Source organism: Ursus americanus, chromosome 26, assembly GCF_024610735.1.
Source record: "Ursus americanus isolate L20-20 chromosome 26, mUrsAme1.1.p, whole genome shotgun sequence".
Lineage (NCBI taxonomy): Eukaryota > Metazoa > Chordata > Mammalia > Carnivora > Ursidae > Ursus > Ursus americanus.
The window spans coordinates 5505053-5523556 of NC_142152.1; the positions used below are offsets into that span (position 1 = coordinate 5505053).

An 18504-nucleotide genomic window follows, 5' to 3' on the forward strand; every position below is an offset into this window, starting at 1 on the left:
TTTCTTTTGTGACCTCCAGTAGAGTTTTAATGCTTTCCTGATTTATGACTGGACACTTAAATGTATTCTTTTATTTCATTGTCTTCTAGCATATACATTGATATTTTATGTGTGTGTATGTATGTATAGTATATGTGTATGTGAAAGATAGAAGTATAATATATAATTATAATTATATGTATTAAGTTTATGCCCTTTGACTTTACTGAATTTTTATTATTTTATAGACTGGAAAAACAAACTAGATTACAGTATCACTATCTTTATCGTAGAATGCATGAGAAATATAGAAAGCCACAAAAACTCACCTAAAATTCTTCATAATCCCATTACCCAGAGCTAAACAGTTATTTATTTTTGTTTATATCCGTAAGCTTTTTCCTAAGACACTTTATTTGATATTAAATGTATACATGAGAACTTTGTCTGTTTTCTAAGACACCGTTATCTGATACTAAATATATATATGAGCTGTATGTGTGTGTATATGTATTTAGTGTGTGTGTATATATATATATAATATAGTAGGTATATAGTTATATATAAATAATTCTTCTAAGTTTAACTTAAGCATTTTATTAGGCAATAAACTGATGAGCCAAAACTTACTGGCGTTTATTCAAATATGTTAATTTCAATTAACTTGTCAGTTATTTGTAACTCAAATCCACTTCTTAGCCTTATAATCAAGAAGAAATATTTGTAGATAATATTTAGATTGTTTTTATATTTCTCAAAATACTTGTATATGTACTTAAAACTTATATTTGAGAATATTTATATTGCTTTATTTGGCTTGCTTTTTTAGAATGTGTAAACCCATGCTATAATTTTTTTCTTCAAAGCATTTGAATTTGTTCTTTATGTAGAATGTTTTCATTGAGATCAGTGGTCTGCAATTATATTTGAACTTTGCTTCTTTTTTTTTTTTTTTTTTTTTAAGATTTTTTTTTTATTTATTTATTCGACAGAGATAGAGACAGCCAGCGAGAGAGGGAACACAAGCAGGGGGAGTGGGAGAGGAAGAAGCAGGCTCCTAGCGGAGGAGCCTGATGTGGGGCTCGATCCCCGAACGCCAGGATCACGCCCTGAGCCGAAGGCAGGCGCTTAACCGCTGTGCCACCCAGGCGCCCCTGAACTTTGCTTCTTTGGCAACAGAAAAGATCAAGGTTTTAGCTAACTTTTATTCTCTGAATATAGGAAAATTGCATTTAGGAAAAAGATTAAGTCAGTAAAAATCTAAGAATAACACATATAAAATTAGGGTAAGTTTTATACAAAATATTTAAAGAATCATCTATTTTTGGACAATTACGGCCAGTTAAATAGTGTTTTTTGGTAAGGTAGTCAAAATACTCCTAAAATATCATTGATTAAAAATACACTGACTTACTGATCTATTAAAATTCTTCTACAGTGGGGTATTCTGGGTGGCTCAGTCAGTTAAACCTTTGACTATTGATTTTGGCTCAGGTCATGGTCTCAGGGTTGAGCCCCATGTTGGGCTCTGTGCTGTGTGTGGAGCCTGCTTAAGAGCCTCTCTTTCCCTCTCCCCCGCCCCTACTTGTGCACATGTGTGTGCAGGAACGCACGTGTGTGCATGCATGTTCGCTTGCTTGCTCTCTCAAAAAAAATTTTTTTGCTCGCACTGGTATTTCAGGATATATTAAGTGAAATAAACGAAGTGTTTAGAGTATAGCACAATACCATGTACGTAAGACAGCAGATATTAAGTCTAGATCTCTAAAGGGTCTCCGATGTTACCCTACTTGTATATCTAATTGCAGAAACACCAGGGCTTTGAATCAGAAGTCAATTCACACAGCAGTGACAGCAGTCCCAGGATAGCATGGTAGTACTATGTCCCCCTTACCCAGTTCTCCACAGAGCAGCAAGGTGAGAGCCATATGCTTATACCTGGACTTATAGCAAAGTTTGGGGAAGGAGAACTCAGAAATTATGAATCTCTGAGCTTCTTCTTTTATTAGAGAGAGAGAGAGAGAGCGCACAAGGATGGGAAGGGGGAGAGGAAGAGGAAGAAGCAGAAGCAGGCTCCCTGCTGAGCAGGGAGCCCTGATATGGGGCTCGATCCCAGGATCCTGGGATCATGACCTGAGCTGAAAGCAGACACTTTACTGACTGAGCCACCCAGGGGCCCATGAATCTCTGAGCTTCTATAGGAGCTGACACATCTGATCTTTCTTTCTAGAGGTAGAGTGCTCAGCTTATTTATTTATTTTTTTTTCTGAAAATAAACAGATCCTCTCTGGGGCAGGAGAAGATCTCTGCTCCTAAATTTAACTCTTTGGCTCCAGGGAGGATAGGAAAGGTTTTATTGCTCCTTGAATGGGAGCTGATGGCTTCGGAGTAAGGAGGCAAGTTTAGGAGGTGCAGAGGAGACAGTCTCCAATGTTATGTCATGCTAGGTTTCATCTATAGGAAACTTGGACAAGTACACTGAGAAATCCAGGGAGGACTGTCTTGTAACAGAGACATATATAAATACATGTTTATGGCTTATATGTATTTGGCATACATACTTAAGTTTCACAGGAAACTAATAATGTTGGTTTACAGGAATGGAATGGGAAAACTGGGATTGGGGGAAGGTGTTCTAGGTAGACTCTTTTAACTCTTCAACTCAAAAGTACCTTGTGCTTTCAACCATATGGAAATTGTTACCAATTTGCAAAATAAATAAAATTTAAATTGAGAATTGGGATTTATAGTCTAAAAGTTCTTCGCCCAGTTTTCTAAAATTACGTAGTTAAAACTGGTGGAATTGAGTGGTTTGGTAACCATATGAGGAAAATTTTACTTCTAGCTTCTGGATGAAAAAGGGTAATATTTAGAAAAAGCAAGTTAAAAGAGCAACTAATCTCTATTTGTTGATTGAGAATATCATATATCTAACCAGCGTGAGACAGGTCAGGGAGAGGTATAGGAGATTAAGGCACTGTAATCTCAAATATGGATTGGAAAGTTGTAGGATATATGAAGAAGTCAGGCTTTACTGAGGATTTGAGTCCCTATTCCTTATTTACCATAGTGTGATCTGAGCAATTTATCTTTTCTGATTGCTAGTTTCCCTCATTTTTAATGTTACAATTGCAGCCTCATGAGATTGTTGTGAAGATCAAATAAAGTAATGCCTGTGAAAATAAATTGTGGGTTTTAGCCAGTACTCTACGAGTGTTGGTTGCTTTTTTCTGTGTAAATGCAGGAAGTCTCCTCTTGCAATTAAGAAAAAAAAAGGAATCCAAATTCAGATATCTACCTGTGGTTCTGTTTCACACACAGCACTAACAGAAGTGAGTTCATGTGAATTCATGCTCTGATAGTTGCTGTGATACTTGTCATGAGGTAGCTGTTGTAAAGAAAGACCATGCTTGCAGGCATTGTTGATTCCTAGAGACCATCAAATGGTGCAAAAAGGAAAGATTATCCAGGACTACAAGAAACAATGAAATCTCATGGACTCTTCATTAAGGTGCGGTACTTGGTATTCTTGTGACAGTGTTCTGTCACAAAGTGGTTTCTTTCCTTTTAAATTAACGTACTACTCATAATAATATGAACTTCAAATATTATAGGAGTTTTTTTCAACTATCATAATTTCTGCTAATATTTTGTTTTTAACACATTATTGCCAAGCCAGGCTATTGAGTCTAAGGGGGACATTATTGTAGAACCTCTGGAAAAAGCTACTCTTAGAAGTGTCTTCCTCTAAGATCCTACACTGCACCCATGCTGGTCCTTTCTTAATAGGTTTGGGCTATTGCTTATTCTTTTATCTGTGTCAGGTTTGTTAATCCACAGTGCTGTCAGGTGGGTTCCTGTTTGATAGTGACATGTTTTTTACTGGGAAAATTATAATAAAAATTTACTTTCTTGGATTTGATTTCCTCACAGCTCTATGTTAACTGGTAGAAGTGATTATTTCCCCATATGGTGCCCTTTTATACCAAGTCCTTATACCAGCGCCTAGCACCATGCATGACGTGTATTAGGTGTTCATACAATATTGGATTGATGGATGAATGAATTTGGAAACTTCACTCTTTGGTTGTTAAAAATGGGAGAAGCAGAAATCCTTTCATGTTATAAGCCTGCAAGATTGTTTCTGGTGATAAAATTTTATAAGGAGTAAGCTAGTAGGAGAATATACAATACATGACAAAAAGAATAAGACCAGTATTTGTGAATTTGTTATTACTTGTGCTCTCCATTTATATTTCAGAAGTGGCTTCTGTTTGTTGTTTTAACTGTATTAATTTAGAAAATGTTTAATAAATATTTTAGGATATTTCATTTTATACGTAGATCTGGCCAGTCACAATTTTATCTAAGTAATTAACTTAGATAAAAGTAATTTGTTCCTCTCCCTGTGTTGTTTTTCTCCTTCCCCTCCCCTCTCTTTTTTCCTTTCTTTCTTTAAAAAAAAAAATTTTTTTTTTTTTTTTTTGTCATAGGGATTTGGTATTTCAAAATAGAAGGTAACATTTCCTTTTTACCGGGGTTTTCAGGAATAATGACAGAAACATAATGTAAAAATAGTCTTTTTTTCTGATAAAAGGCTGAACAGCCTGCTGCTCCAAAAGCAGGGTCAAGTAGACTCTTTAGTTTCCTTCTTTCTCTTTTTCTCTCTTCCTCCCTCCTTCTTCCCCTTCCTTCCTTCCTTCCTTCCTTCCTTCCTTCCTTCCTTCCTTCCTTCCTTCCTTCCTTTTTGACACCCATTCTTTCTGGGCCATATTATAATGGTTGTGATAGGAGGGTCTCAGGAAAAGCATGCCAAGGAAAGGGAGGGCCTTTCTGGGGCAGGAAGAGCTTCCAGGCCAGAGCAGCTCCAGGCTGTTTCAACCTATCATTAAACAAGAAAATGCCAAGACAGACTTTTCCTTTTACCCATTTCTGTCAGTATTTCTCCTCTTTGTGACTTGAGTAAAGGAGCACAGGCTTGTGAATGGATCCTAGAGATCCCTAGATGTCCTCATATTCTAGAAATTAACATTAAAAATGTATTAAAGTTAGGAAGCCACTGGGAACAATCACAAAGATCATTAGATTATGCATGTCATTAGTTTTGGTTATTATTACCTCATGGATAATGACTACTTAATGAGCTTTGGGACATTAGGCAAAGTAACCTCTCTAAGCCCCATGACCTTAACTCTAAAATGGAGTTAATGATAGTACTGATCTCAGATGGTTGCTATGAAAATTAAGCAAGACTGAGTCCATTTCTGAGTTTTTTTAGTTATAAGCCTCAAAATCTGGGTCTGACTGGCTTAAGCAGAAAAGGATTTGGAGTGGATATAGGAAATCTCAGGCTCGCTAGGAAATCTCAGGCTCGCTAGGAAATCTCAGGCTCACTAGAAGGGCTGGAGAACTGGACTCAGAGTTAATACGGTTCTAAATTATAGTCAAAAGCATGATACACAACTAATCTGGGGGTGACTACTGCATTAGTGCTGAGTGTGAGATGGGACAGCTTGCCTTACCTGCGCTGGGGCTGTCATTGACACTGTTGTCATTCCTGCTTTTAAAGCTGACTATTGCTCTACTGCTTCTTGAAATAATTCTGTACTGTCCCTTATTCTTTACATCACTGGCTCCCGATCCAGAATGTCAGGCAAGTGATTCTGGGTCATATGGCCATGCTTTGCAGCAGGGAGCCTAGAAGAGCAAATTTATGGTATTATTAGCTTTTGTGGGGGAGGGGGGAATTGGGCTCTGCCCACTGTGAAAAAATAGAAAACTGGAAATCCCCAAAGCAAAAAAGAGTTCAGAGCTGGGCAGTCCCCAAACTGATAAAATTGCCACTACCGTGGAGTGCTTTGCAGTACGCCTGATATGTGGTAGGAGCCCCCTCCAAACATTGGCTTTGTTAATTTATATTTGCCAGTTTTATTGAGAAACAAGTTTAGGGAGATTTGTACTCCCAGATATGATTTTTGCAGCAAATGGATTAGAGCTGCTAGAGCAATAAAGATAAATGGGCAGATGTAATTTCCAAGCCTAGAATTTACATGGTAGTCCAATTCAGTTCACTACATGTCCTCTCCCTCTGGATTGAAATATTTCAAGGGTAATTCTGGACAGGGTACCCAAAATGTATAAGGAGCAAACAACCCAGATTGCCACTGAGACTCCCCTGTCATTCATTAGTTGCCCTCCTTTTCACCTGGTTTCCCATTTATGTGTGGTCAGTAATAGACATACTTTAGAAAGTTCTGGACTCAGTGTCAGAAGACCTGGATTTGAATCTCAGCTCTACCTGTGACTACCACTATGATCTGGACAGGTTACATAATCCCTGTGTGTATAATGAAGAATATTTAGATTGGATACAGTCAGCTGGAGTCTGGCGTGCAACTCTTCTGCTGACTTGTTCAAGCTCACCAGGCTGCACCTGGAACACACAGACTGCGTCAACGTGAATTCCGCCCACTTCCCGTGCTTCATCTCCCTGCACTCCCTCTGCCTGGAGAGGGACAAGGTGGCCATTGTGGTTAGCTCGCTGGACTGGGTTTGGAACCTGGAGAATATGGACCTGTTGGGCAATAAGATCAAGTACATGGAGCCCCGTGTGTTTGAAACCCTGCCGCACCTGCAGTCTCTGCAGCTGGACTCCAACTACCTCACCTGTGTTGAGCCCTGGATCCTCAACTCTTGGAAATCACTGACGAGCATCATCCGGGCCAGGAACCTATGGAACTGTGGGTGCAATATGTGCAGTCTGGCCTCATGGCTCCGCAGCTTCCAGGGGTGCTATGATGACAAATCACAGTGCGCCAGCCAGGAGTATGTGCAGAGGTACGCGAAGACATCCTAGATGCCTTGTACACCTTCCACCTGTACGAGGATGAGGCTGAGTCCACCAGGGCCACCTGCTCTGGGCCGTTACAACCACAGTGACCTGGGGCTCCCAGCCAGTCTGGCCACCATGCTTGCCGAAGGCAGGGAGGGGCAGCTCGATGGCACGCTGGAGCGGCTACTGTGCCTCTCCCCAGCAGTGAGCATGCTGAGAACACCATGCAGATCTACAAGGGAGTCACAGGCACCATGGCCCTCATCTTCCCCTGCCTCATCATGGTCCTGGTGCTCTCTGTCTCCTAGAAGTGTTTCTTAGCCAGCCTCAGGCAGCTCAGACAGTGCTTTGTCATGCAGAACAGAAAGTGAAAGCAGAAATGGACCATGCATCAGATGGCTGCCATGTCTGCCCAGGAATACTACGTTGATTACAAACTGAACCACATGGATGACCCTGGTGGTCATCAGTGAGTATGGATGCTGTACCTGCCGCCAGCAGCCAGCAAGGGAATGCGAGGTGTGATTATTCCAGTGGAACTCAACCCATGCACTATCAAATAGGTCTGGGCAGCCGGGGCGACCTGCCCGCGCCAGGCTGGGTCTCCTTGTCTGTGCTCTGATATGCTCCTTGACTGAAACTGTAAGGGGATATCTCAACAGGAAGATCTGTCTATATTGAGAAATCTGAGTGTGTAAAAAGGTACCAATCATTGATTTTTTTCTGTAAACGAAAATGTTTAAAATAAAATAGCATTTACAGTTTTTACCAAAAAAATGTTTAATACCATTGAGGATTTAAATGAAAACATGAAAATATCTAGCAAATAGTACTGCTTGATAAATATTTTTTTAAAAACAGAACAGGACCCTTGGGAATTACAGAAGATTAAGTTTTGCATTTCTTTTAAAAAAATTGAAGAAATCTATAATGTATAGGTCAATATGTAAGCCAGTATAATTTAGGACACCTATTTCAGGGTATCCATGAAGTCACAGTAGTTTTATAATAATACTAAGACATTATTTGCCTTTTTCATTTTCATTCTTTTATGAATTCAGTTTCCAGAGGCTGTACGATGTATTGTGTGATGTCACAACAGATTGCGTGAAGAAGCAGATATGAGAATCCAGCTGTCTTTTATTTAGCCCAAATATTAAAGAGATTTGCAAAAATATAAAACAATGCCACTCTTATCACCAAATTTTTCTTTTGTTTTGGAAAATTTAGTTATTTTTAAATACAGTGTTAATATGCAATAGTGTTTATTATTTTTAAAAGAATTAACAAATATTTTTAGGTTGCTGTCTTGATTTCTATTTTGGTAACTGTATAGATGTAACCTATATAAACAAAAGCTCTTTGAGGAGCTCAGTGATTTTTAAAGGTACAAAAGGATCTTGAGACCAAAAAGTTTAAGAACTGTTGTATTCTCAGAAAGTGCTATGCTTTCCACAAGAGGAAACTATGGTTGACTAATTTATTGGAGACAGTTTGCTAGAAGTCTATGGACTTGGAACAAATTTTTTAGCCTAAAACACGCACGCGCGCGCACACACACACACACACACACACACACACACACACACGGGGGATTAAGTAGAATGAGTTGTTAGGGATAGATAATTTACATAAAAGTAGAAAATTTAAAAAGGAAATTCTTTTGGATGAAGAAATATGATTGATTAGTCTGATTTACACATTGAAAAGATGATTTGGAAGAATTATGGTCAGGTGGAAAGATCATTGAATTAGGAATGAAGAGACCTGTTTTACGTTCTGTTCCTGGCTCCTCAATTCTGTAAATGTATTTTTGAGTAAGTAAGCTCTTCTGTTTTGGATTTGCATTTCTTCAAATGAATGAGAATAAATAATTCCGATCCTGCTTTTTCTTTCATTCAACAAATATTTATTGATTACTTAGAGTGCACGAGGCTCTATTCTAAGTTATGGATGTAGTGATTAAAATATGCAAATTTTAAAAATATGCAAATGTAAAAAAATACCTCCTTGATTCAGGAAGGTAAAAGTTTAATAAGAGATGCAGGGACAAACAAGTAAATAAATATATAAGCAATTATAAATTGTGATAAGTGCTAGAAAGGATCAAATAGTGTGAAATTAAAGAGAAAAATGCTACAGACCTAATTACAGAGGACTAACAGGGTAGGTTTCTCTGAGGCAGTGATGTCTTAACTGAGACCAGATATATGAGAAGGAGCAGAGGGAATCGTTTTCAGCAAAGAGAACTGTGTGCTCAAAGGCCTTGAGGTGTGTCTAAAGTATGGCAGACATGAGGAATGGTAAAACAAAATGGAGAAGTAGATAATGCAGAGCCTTATATGCTGTGAAAAAAAGCCTTCAGTTTAGATGTGTAAAGGACTCAAATATGTTCAAGGCTGAGAGATGTTTAAGGGATTATTGGGCCAGAGTAGGATGTTAGTGAATACAACTTAAATACATTAAGGTAGTTGTGATGGAGGAGCACTATTTCTCACAACTGTTCCTGGTTGATGTTCTCAGGTATAGAAAAATGATTGCGAGAGTGATTATAATTCAGTATTAAAATGCTTAGGTTCTGGGGTCCCTGAGTGGCTCAGTCGGTTAAGTGTCTGCCTTCCACTCAGGTCATGATCCCAGGGTCCTAGGATGGAGTCTCGCCTTGGGTTGCCTGCTCAGCAGTGAGTCTGCTTCTCCCTCTCCTTCTGCACCTCCGCCTGCTTGTGCTCATGCATTCTCTCTCTCTCAAATAAAATCTTTTTAAAAAAATGCTTAGGCTCTCACTACTGATAATTTGTTCAAAAGAGTTATGTTTCTTTTTTGATGAGGTTTTTTAACTTACTGAAAACATGTGTTAAATAACTGTGTCAGGTTCTTCTACCAATTACATCTCTGTTTATTTCAGTTCTCTACTTTTTAATGAAGTAAAATATATTACCACTCTGGAAGACCTTCAGAACATAGAAAATGCTCTGAAAGGAAAAGCCAACATTGCATTCTCCTACGTAAGAGCCATCGGAACACCAGGTATTTAACTTTTAATCTTTGTTGTGCCTCTGCACTTGTCTGAGTATGTCGAAGGACTTAAAATAGCATCCTTACCATTATGTTTTCTTTCTTTAAGCAGGCAGCATAGTAATGTGATTGAACAAAAACCCTGGAGCCAGATTGCCCCCATGACTTACACTATGACCTTGCACAACTTATGTAACTTTAGTTTCCTAATCAGTAAGGTGGTGCAAATAACTATGCCTGTCTCTTAGGGTTATTGTGAGCACCAAATGAATTCAAATAATTAAAATAGTTTTTGATGTATAGGAGTGTCCTATAAGCCTTAGTTACTATTTTTGTTTCCTTGTGGTCCTCATGGTACCTGGTATAGTAGTTTACAGTATTCAGTAATGTTGACTGAATGGCTTTCTGTTTTATTTTAACATTCGCTATTTGACTTTTTCCTGATTTAAAAAAAATATATAATTTTGACAGCATCACCTTGAGCTGTAATATGTAAAATTATGTAATTTTGTAGTAAAGAAGTTTATAAACATCTTATGAACAAATTATTGTTATGCTTTCAGGACTTTAATTTGTTAATGGTTTTACCTTGATCATGTTAATACAAAACGTTCAAGACATTTTAAAAATGGTATATGGTCTATGAAATAAAATCACTTATTGGAAATCACAATTTTTATAAACATAAAGCTTGATGGCTACATAGCATGCCACTGAATTTAATATACTTGTAAAATAATACTCTACAATTAGCATGTTTTTGTTTACAGGGTTCTCAGGTTATTGTCCATAGTTTGTAATTGTCATCAATGAGAAGGATGAGCTAGAGAGGGTTTACGTTGCTACAGTGGAACCAGAACTCTCTGATTTGTATTTTAACAGGAAATACAATGTTTGGAATAGACTGGAAGGAGGAATAGTAGAATAAGGAAGGAAAACTAGGAAGGTATTGCAGTAAGGCAGGTGAGAGATAATGGTGGGTGGCTTGGATCATGGTGTTAGCAGTGGGGGTGGCAATAAATTTGAACTTGAGCAGTATTTTGGTTGTAGGACTAACTGAATTTGCTGACATATTGGCTGTGGAGTGAGAGAGAAATAGCAGAGACCAGGGTGGCTCTGGGGTTTTAGCTTGAGTTACCCGAAAGGTGAAATTGCTGATAACTAGGTGGGGAAGACTGAAAATAGTTTGGAGAGGAAGCTCTGGAATTCACTTTTGGACATCATACTTGTGAAATACCCCATAGACATCCAAGGAGAGATATCAGCAAGGTAATTGGATGCTACTAGTCTGCATTTGATGGTGGAGATATAGACTAAGGTTATAAATTTGGGAGATAAAGCTGTGGGACCAGAAGAGATCACAAAGCGAGTGATGCTAGATGGGAAAGAGAAGAAGACTGAACTGTTGAGATCCGTCAACATTTACAGGTCACTGAAGTGAGACGGAACCAATAAAGAGACAGAAGGAATGGACTGTGTGGTAGGAAGCAAAGTGAAGATAGGGTTTTAAGGAAGAGATAGGAACAGTTGTGTCAAATGGTGCTGAAAGGTTAATTAAGATAGGAGCTGCCAGTTGGCCTAATTATGCTTAGCACTATGGAATTTGTTGGTGACCTTGACAAGCACAGTTTCTGTAGAGTGGTAGGGTAAGTGCCTGATAGGGGTACAAGAGAATAGGTAGAGAGCAACTGGAGACCGTGAATATAGAGAAATTAGAGAAATTTTGCTGTTAAGGGAAGGAGGAAAATGGGGCAGTGGCTGAAGAGTATGTGGGTCAAGTGAAGAATTTCTTAAGAAGCATATATATATGTTGACAAGAAGGATCCAGTAGAAAGCAGAAGCTATAGCATGGAGGAAAACGCGGGGAGAATTACTGGAATAACATCTTTTTTTTTTTTTTTTTTTAAGATTTCATTTATTTATTTGACAGAGAGAGAGCCAGCGAGAGAGGGAACACAGGCAGGGGGAGTGGGAGAGGAAGAAGCAGGCTCCCAGCGGAGGAGCCTGATGTGGGGCTCGGTCCCAGGACTCCGGAATTACTCCCTGAGCCGAAGGCAGATGCTTAACGACTGAGCCACCCAGGCGCCCCTGGAATAACATCTTTGAGTCGACAAGAGGGGATGGAATCTAGTGAATGAGGGGAGGTGTGGTTCTTTGCTGGGAGCACAGAAAATTCATCTATGGTAGAAGGAGGGAAGACAGAGAATATGGGCATCAGTTTTGTTAAGTGGGCAGATAAATATGCTTGTGGAAATTTTTTTGGTTTTGCTTTTGTAACTGGCTCTGTTTTCTCAGTGAAATAAAAATAAAATCATCAGATAGTTTGAGGAGAGAAGAGATGAAGTAGTTGTTTTAGAAGGCCTGAAAATAAAGAATGGTTGGGGCGTCTGGATGGTTCAGTCTAGATTAAGTGTCTGACTCTTGATTTCAGCTCAGGTCATGATCTCAGGGTCCTGAGATCAAGCCCTGTGTGGGGCTCCACAATCAGTGGGGAATCTGCTTAAGATTCTCTCTCTCCCTCTCCCTGTGCCCTGCCCCTATCTGCCTGCTCGTCCTCTCTCTCTCTCTTTCTCAAATAAATAAATAAAATCTTAAAAAAAAAAGAATGGTTGCCAGGCAACAATAATAGTTGATATCAGTAATCTAAAGTGAGATCATGGGGCTCCTGGGTGGTCCTAAAGTGTTAGACTCTTGATTTCGGCTCAGGTCATGATCTTAGGGTTGTGGGATCATGTCCTGCATAAGCATGGAGTCTGCTTAAGATCCTCTCCCTCTGTCCCTTCCCCTGTTCGTGTGTTTTCTCTCTCTCAAATAAATAAATAAATAAATAAATAAATAAATAAATAAATAAATAAATAAAAAAGTCAGATCATTAGTGTGGTGATGCTAAAAGGTGTTTGTTTTGTCTTTCCCTCCAGCCATGTTTACTTTTATAGGTGTAAGTACAGAATAAGCAGTGTATCTGATTTAACCTGGATTGTGTTTTAGCCAGAAAGGCAGGGGAGTGATTATAAAGACTGACCTTGGAATGTAAGCTAGGTTAAGAGGGAAGAGAAAACCTGAAGGAATGGAGGACAGTGAAAGTGATAGGACTGTAATTCCTGGAGGATTATGTGCTAGACAGAATGACCTGAAGATGGAGGGGTGTGTGTGTTTATGGAAGGAGGGGGTCAAGGGTATGCTAGACATTGAGATTTTGGAGGGGTTTGCAAGTGATTGGTAATTACAAGGCCCGGTGTGGGACCATAGCAGCGAATGGTTAAGGTAGACTTGAAGAGAGATCACTGGAATCTCCAGAGAGGACCAAAGACTGAGAGGCTAGGATTTGCAAGTATCATCTATGGGGATAATAAAATCTCCAAGGATTATGAGGGAATAGTATTAGAGAGAATGACAGTGTGACAGAAGCTAAATTTTTTTTTGTGGAATGGGGGTGCTTGTTTCTGGCTGGGGTGGTAGATGGCTCCAAGGCAGAATGGTGAGTGGAATACTCTGATGGAACTCAACTCGCGTAGTAGAAGATTCAGTGGGGGAGGGGAAGATGACTGCCTAGAAATGGCAGTGAAGAGAAAAGGGAAAATAAAATAAAATGGAAAGGAAGAAATGCTTCAAGTAAATACTTCGAGAAAATTTCCAAGAACTGAAGGATTTGAGCTTCCAGGTTGAAAGGGCTCGTTGAATTCCAGCATAATGGATGAGTATAGAGCCACGCCAAAGCATTTCATTTTGCAGTTTCAGAATATTGGGAACAAACACTGTTCTAAAAGCTTCAAGAAAGAAAGAGAGAGAGGGAGGGAAGAAGGAAAGAAAGAGAAGGGAGGGAAGGAAGGACGGAAGGAAGGATGGAAGGAAGGGAGGGAAAGATACAGTTAAAGGATCAAGAATCAGAATTGCATTGGACTTCTCAGTTGCAGCCCTAGAAACTGAAGAAAATGGAGCAATGCTTTCAGAATTCTCAGGGGAAATGACTTGAAGGTAGAATTCAGTATGCAGACAACTATAGTTAAAATATGGAATAAAGACACTTTCAGAAGTGTAAGGTCACAAAACGTGTATTTCATATATCCTCTCACAAGAAGGTGCTAGAGAATGGGAGCAAGGGAGCCAATCAGTCAAGAGGATGTGGATTACAGGCCAAAGGACCCTGCATAAGAGAAAGAGTAAGAGAATCCCCAGGATGATGCAGACGTGAGTAGTGAGTTCCCAGGATTGAAGCTGTGTAGCAGGCCCAGGTGCAGTAGTCTGTACTGCAGCAAAGCCATAAGCTCTGCAGAAATGTCTCCAGGGAGAGGAATTGCTAGTGTGCCTGATCTATTTGAAGTATTGAGAGCGCTCACCAGTAGTGGAAGAATTTAGAAATAAATTAGAAATAAGTTTAAACAAATTAAAAAGTTATAGCTGGTGAAAAAGTTGCCCAAAAAAGGAGAAATGTTCATTTTGCACTCTGTGGCTCACTTGTAAGTAGTATTTACTGAGTTATGACAATGTAAAGACAGATAATTGAACTAATAAAAATTAGAACTCATTTGGGATTATTGAGGGGACAGAAGTGTGTGTGTTTGTGGAGTGAGGTTTTGGGAAAGAGCTAAGTTATCATCTGCCATAGTGGGAAGTCAATAGATTAATAACACTTTAAAAAATCAGAAAATAAGAGTGTAAGAATGTCATTTAAAGACTTGGAGGTAAATACCAAAAGAAACAGTAAAAGAATTGAAAGCTGCTGTCTCTTGGGAATTGGAAATGGGGTGGGGGTGGGGGAGAAATTATTGTTTTTCTTAATATGTTTTGTAGAATTGTTTCTTTTTAAACTATAAGTTTGATAAACAAAAAACCAAGCCAGAAACAATAAGCAGGCATATACATATATAAAATATAATCTATAAAAATTGGTTGGTGGATGCATAGTCTCTTCCCTACTATGAGGAGAAAACTATCACAGACTTGTCACATGTTATATTCTCAAGTATAACTCGTTTCTATTTCCTATTAACTCTTCTCTTTCCTTGAATAGAATGGACTTTTCATAAATTCTTAAACTGCATTTTCTTGACTGGGATTCCCTACAAGGAATTTTTCTTTATAATAGAGCCTAAAAGGGTATAGGGCAATATTCAGAGAGAGTCACAAAAACTAACTTCTCGTGTCTCCCAACTCTCTTATCTTTTCTTCAGAGCACAGGGCGGTCATGGAAACTGCCTTTGTCTATGGGACCACATACAAGTTTGTGCTAACCACGGAAACTGCCCTTTTGGAAAGTATTGGGTATGTACAAGAGGCATATGTCAACGGTTTTAAGTTTGCTTCTTTCACATTACTTATTCACCATCTCCATCAGACTCTCGCATCATGGACTTCGAGGGGAATTGTAAGCACATGTGAATATATAAATGAAACTGGAAATCTCCATCATTATTATTGTCTGCCATTCTACAGTCTACAAATGAAATTAAATGTGCAGAGGTGATGTTAGGCTAAGGTGAACAAGGAAAATACGGATAAGCCACAATATGTGATCCTGGAATTTTAGGTATTTTAGGAATAGATCTCCCACAGTGATCAGATAGGTAGTAAAATAACAGCTTTGATAACTAAGTTCCAGAAGTTCTTTCTTTCTTTTTTTTATGCTTCATCTATTTTATTTTATTTTATTTTATTTTATTTTATTTTTATTTTTTAAATATTTTTTTATTATGTTAGTCATCGTACAGTACATCCCTGGTTTTTGATGTAATGTTCGATGATTCATTAGTTGCGTATAACACCCAGTGCACCATGCAATACGTGCCCTCCTTACTACCCATCACCAGCCTATCCCATTCCCCTACCCGCCTCCCCTCCGAGGCCTCAGTTTGTTTCTCAGAGTCCATACTCTCTCATGCTTCACTCCCCCTTATGATAACCTGCCTTTTTTTTTAAAAAAAGATTTTATTTGTTTGACAGAGATAGAGACAGCCAGCCAGAGAGGGAACACAAGCAGGGGGAGTGAGAGAGGAAGAAGCAGGCTCATAGTGGAAGAGCCTGATGTGGGGCTCGATCCCATAACGCCGGGATCACGCCCTGAGCCGAAGGCAGACGCTTAACCGCTGTGCCACCCAGGCGCCCCTACCCCCCCCTTTCTTTATCCCTTTCTTCTCCTACCGACCTTCCTAGTTCTTATGTTCCATAGATGAGAGAAACCATATGATAATTGTCTTTCTCTGCTTGACTTATTTCACTTAGCATTATCTCCTCCAGGGCTGCCCATGTTGCAGCAAATGTTGAGAATTCGTTCTTTTTGATAGCTGAATAATATTCCATTGTCTATATGCACCACAACTTCTTAATCCAGTCATCTGTTGAAGGGCATCTCGGCTCCTTCCACGATTTAGCTATTGTGGACAATGCTGCTATGAACATTGGGGTGCATATGGCCCTTCTCTTCACTACGTCTGTATCTTTGGGGTAAATACCCAGTAGTGCAATTGTGGGATCATAGGGTAGATCAGTTTTTAACTTGTTAAGGGACCTCCACACTGTTTTCCAGAGTGGCTGTACCAACTTGCATTCCCACCAACAATGTAGGAGGGATCCCCTTTCTCCACATCCTCTCCAACAATTGTTGTCTCTTGCCTTGTCTATTTTTGCCATTCTAACTGGCGTAAGGTGGTATCTCAGTGTGGTTTTGATTTGAATTTCCCTGATGGCTAATGATTTTGAACATTTTTTCATGTGTCTGTTAGCCATTTGTATGTCTTCATTGGAAAAGTGTTCATATCTTCTGCCCATTTTATGATTTGATTATTTGTTTCTCATGTATTGAGTTTGAGAAGTTCTTTGTAGATCTTGGATACCAGTCTTTTATCTGTAGTATCGTTTGCAAATATATTCTCCCATTCCGTGGCTTGCCTCTTAGTTTTTTTGACTGTTTCCTTGGCTGTGCAGAAACTTTTTATCTTGATGAAGTCACACAAGTTCATTTTATCTTTTGTTTCTCTTGCCTTTGGAGATGTGTCATGAAAAAGGTTGCTTTGGCTGATGTCGTAGAGGTTGCTGCCTATGCTCTCCTCTAAGATTTTGATGGATTCCTGTCTCACATCGAGGTCTTTCATCCATTTGGAGTTTATCTTTGTGCATGGTGTGAGAGAGTGGTCAAGTTTCATTCTTTTGCATGTAGCTGTCCAATTTTCCCAGCACCATTTATTGAAGAGACTGTCTTTTTTCCACCGGATGTTTTTTCCTGCTTTATCAAAAATTATTTGCCCAAAGAGCTGAGAGTCCATTTCTGGGCTCTCTATTCTGTTCCAGTGGTCTATGTGTCTGTTTTTGTGCCAGTACCATGCTGTCTTTGTGATCACAGCTTTGTAGTACAGCTCGAAATCCGGCATTGTGATGCCCCCGGCTTTGTTTTTCCTTTTCAACAGTTCCTTGGCAATTTGGGGCCTTTTCTGGTTCCATACAAATTTAAGGGCTATTTGTTCCAGTTCTTTGAAAAATGTCATTGGTATTTTGATCGGGATAGCATTGAAAGTGTAGATTGCTCTGGGTAGCATGGACATTTTAACTATGTTAATTCTTCTAATCCATGAGCATGGAATATTTTTCCATCTTTTTGTGTCTTCTTCAGTGTCTTTCAAGAGTGATTTGTAGTTTCTAAAATATAGATCCTTTACATCTCTGGTTAAGTTAATTCCAAGGTAATGTATGATTTTTGTTGCTATTGTAAATGGGATGGATTCCCTAATTTCTCTTTCTTCAGTCTCGTTATTCGTGTATAGAAATGCAACTGATTTCTGAGCATTGATTTTGTATCCCGCCACATTACTGAATTGCTCTATAACTTCTAATAGTTTGGGAGTGGCTTCTTTTGGGTTTTCCATATAGAGTTTCATGTCATCTGTGGAGAGACAGTTTGACTTCTTCTTTGCCAATTTGGATACCTTTTATCCCTTTTTGTTGTCTGATTGCTGTTGCAAGTACTATGTTGAATAGTGGTGGCGAGAGTGGGCATCCTTGTCATGTTCCTGATCTTAAGGGAAAGGCTTCCAGCTTTTCCCCATTGAGAATGATATTTGCTGTAGGCTTTTCATAGATGATTTTTATGAGATTGAGGAATGTGCCCTCTATCCCTACACTCTGAAGGGTTTTAATCAGGAAGGGATGCTGTATTTTGTCAAATGCTTTTTCTGCATCTGTTGAGAGAATCATATGATTTTTGGCTTTTTTCTTGCTGATAACGTCTATGACACTGATAGATTTGCGAATGTTGAACCACCCTTGCATCCCAGGGATGAATCCCACTTGGTCATGATGGATAATCCTTTTAATGTACTGTTGGATTCTATTAGCCAGGATCTTGTTGAGGATTTTGGCATCCATATTCATTAGGGAAATCGGTCTGTAATTCTCCTTTTTGATGGGGTCTTTGCCTGGTTTGGGAGTCAAGGTAATATTGGCCTCATAGAATGAGTTTGGTAGCTTTCCTTCTGTTTCTATTTTTTGAAATAGCTTTAGGAGAATAGGTATTATTTCTTCTTTGAATGTTTGGTAGAATTCCCCAGGAACACCGTCCGGGCTTGGAGTTTTGTTATTTGGAAGGTTGTTTATCACTGACTCAATCTCTTCATAATTAATTGGCCTGTTTAAAAAATCAATTTCTTCCTGTTTCATTTTTGGTAGTTTATAGGTTTCCAGGAAGGCCT

General features: G+C 39.0%; 1 protein-coding gene and 1 pseudogene across 2 annotated transcripts in view; both read left to right on the top strand.

Annotated features, from left to right (window-relative positions):
* TXNDC16 (thioredoxin domain containing 16) overlaps positions 1-18504 on the top strand; it is a 107908-nt gene that overhangs the window by 26264 nt on the left and 63140 nt on the right. For both annotated transcript variants that reach the window (XR_006781961.2, XM_045810385.2), the window contains exons 7-8: positions 9717-9838; positions 14998-15088. Coding sequence is in view for 1 of the 2 variants with exons in the window: in XM_045810385.2 (XP_045666341.2) it covers positions 9717-9838; positions 14998-15088 (213 nt within the window). In the remaining variant the exon portion in view is untranslated. The remainder of the gene's footprint in view (positions 1-9716; positions 9839-14997; positions 15089-18504) is intronic.
* LOC123800591 (leucine-rich repeat transmembrane neuronal protein 1-like) lies at positions 6328-8069 on the top strand (annotated as a pseudogene).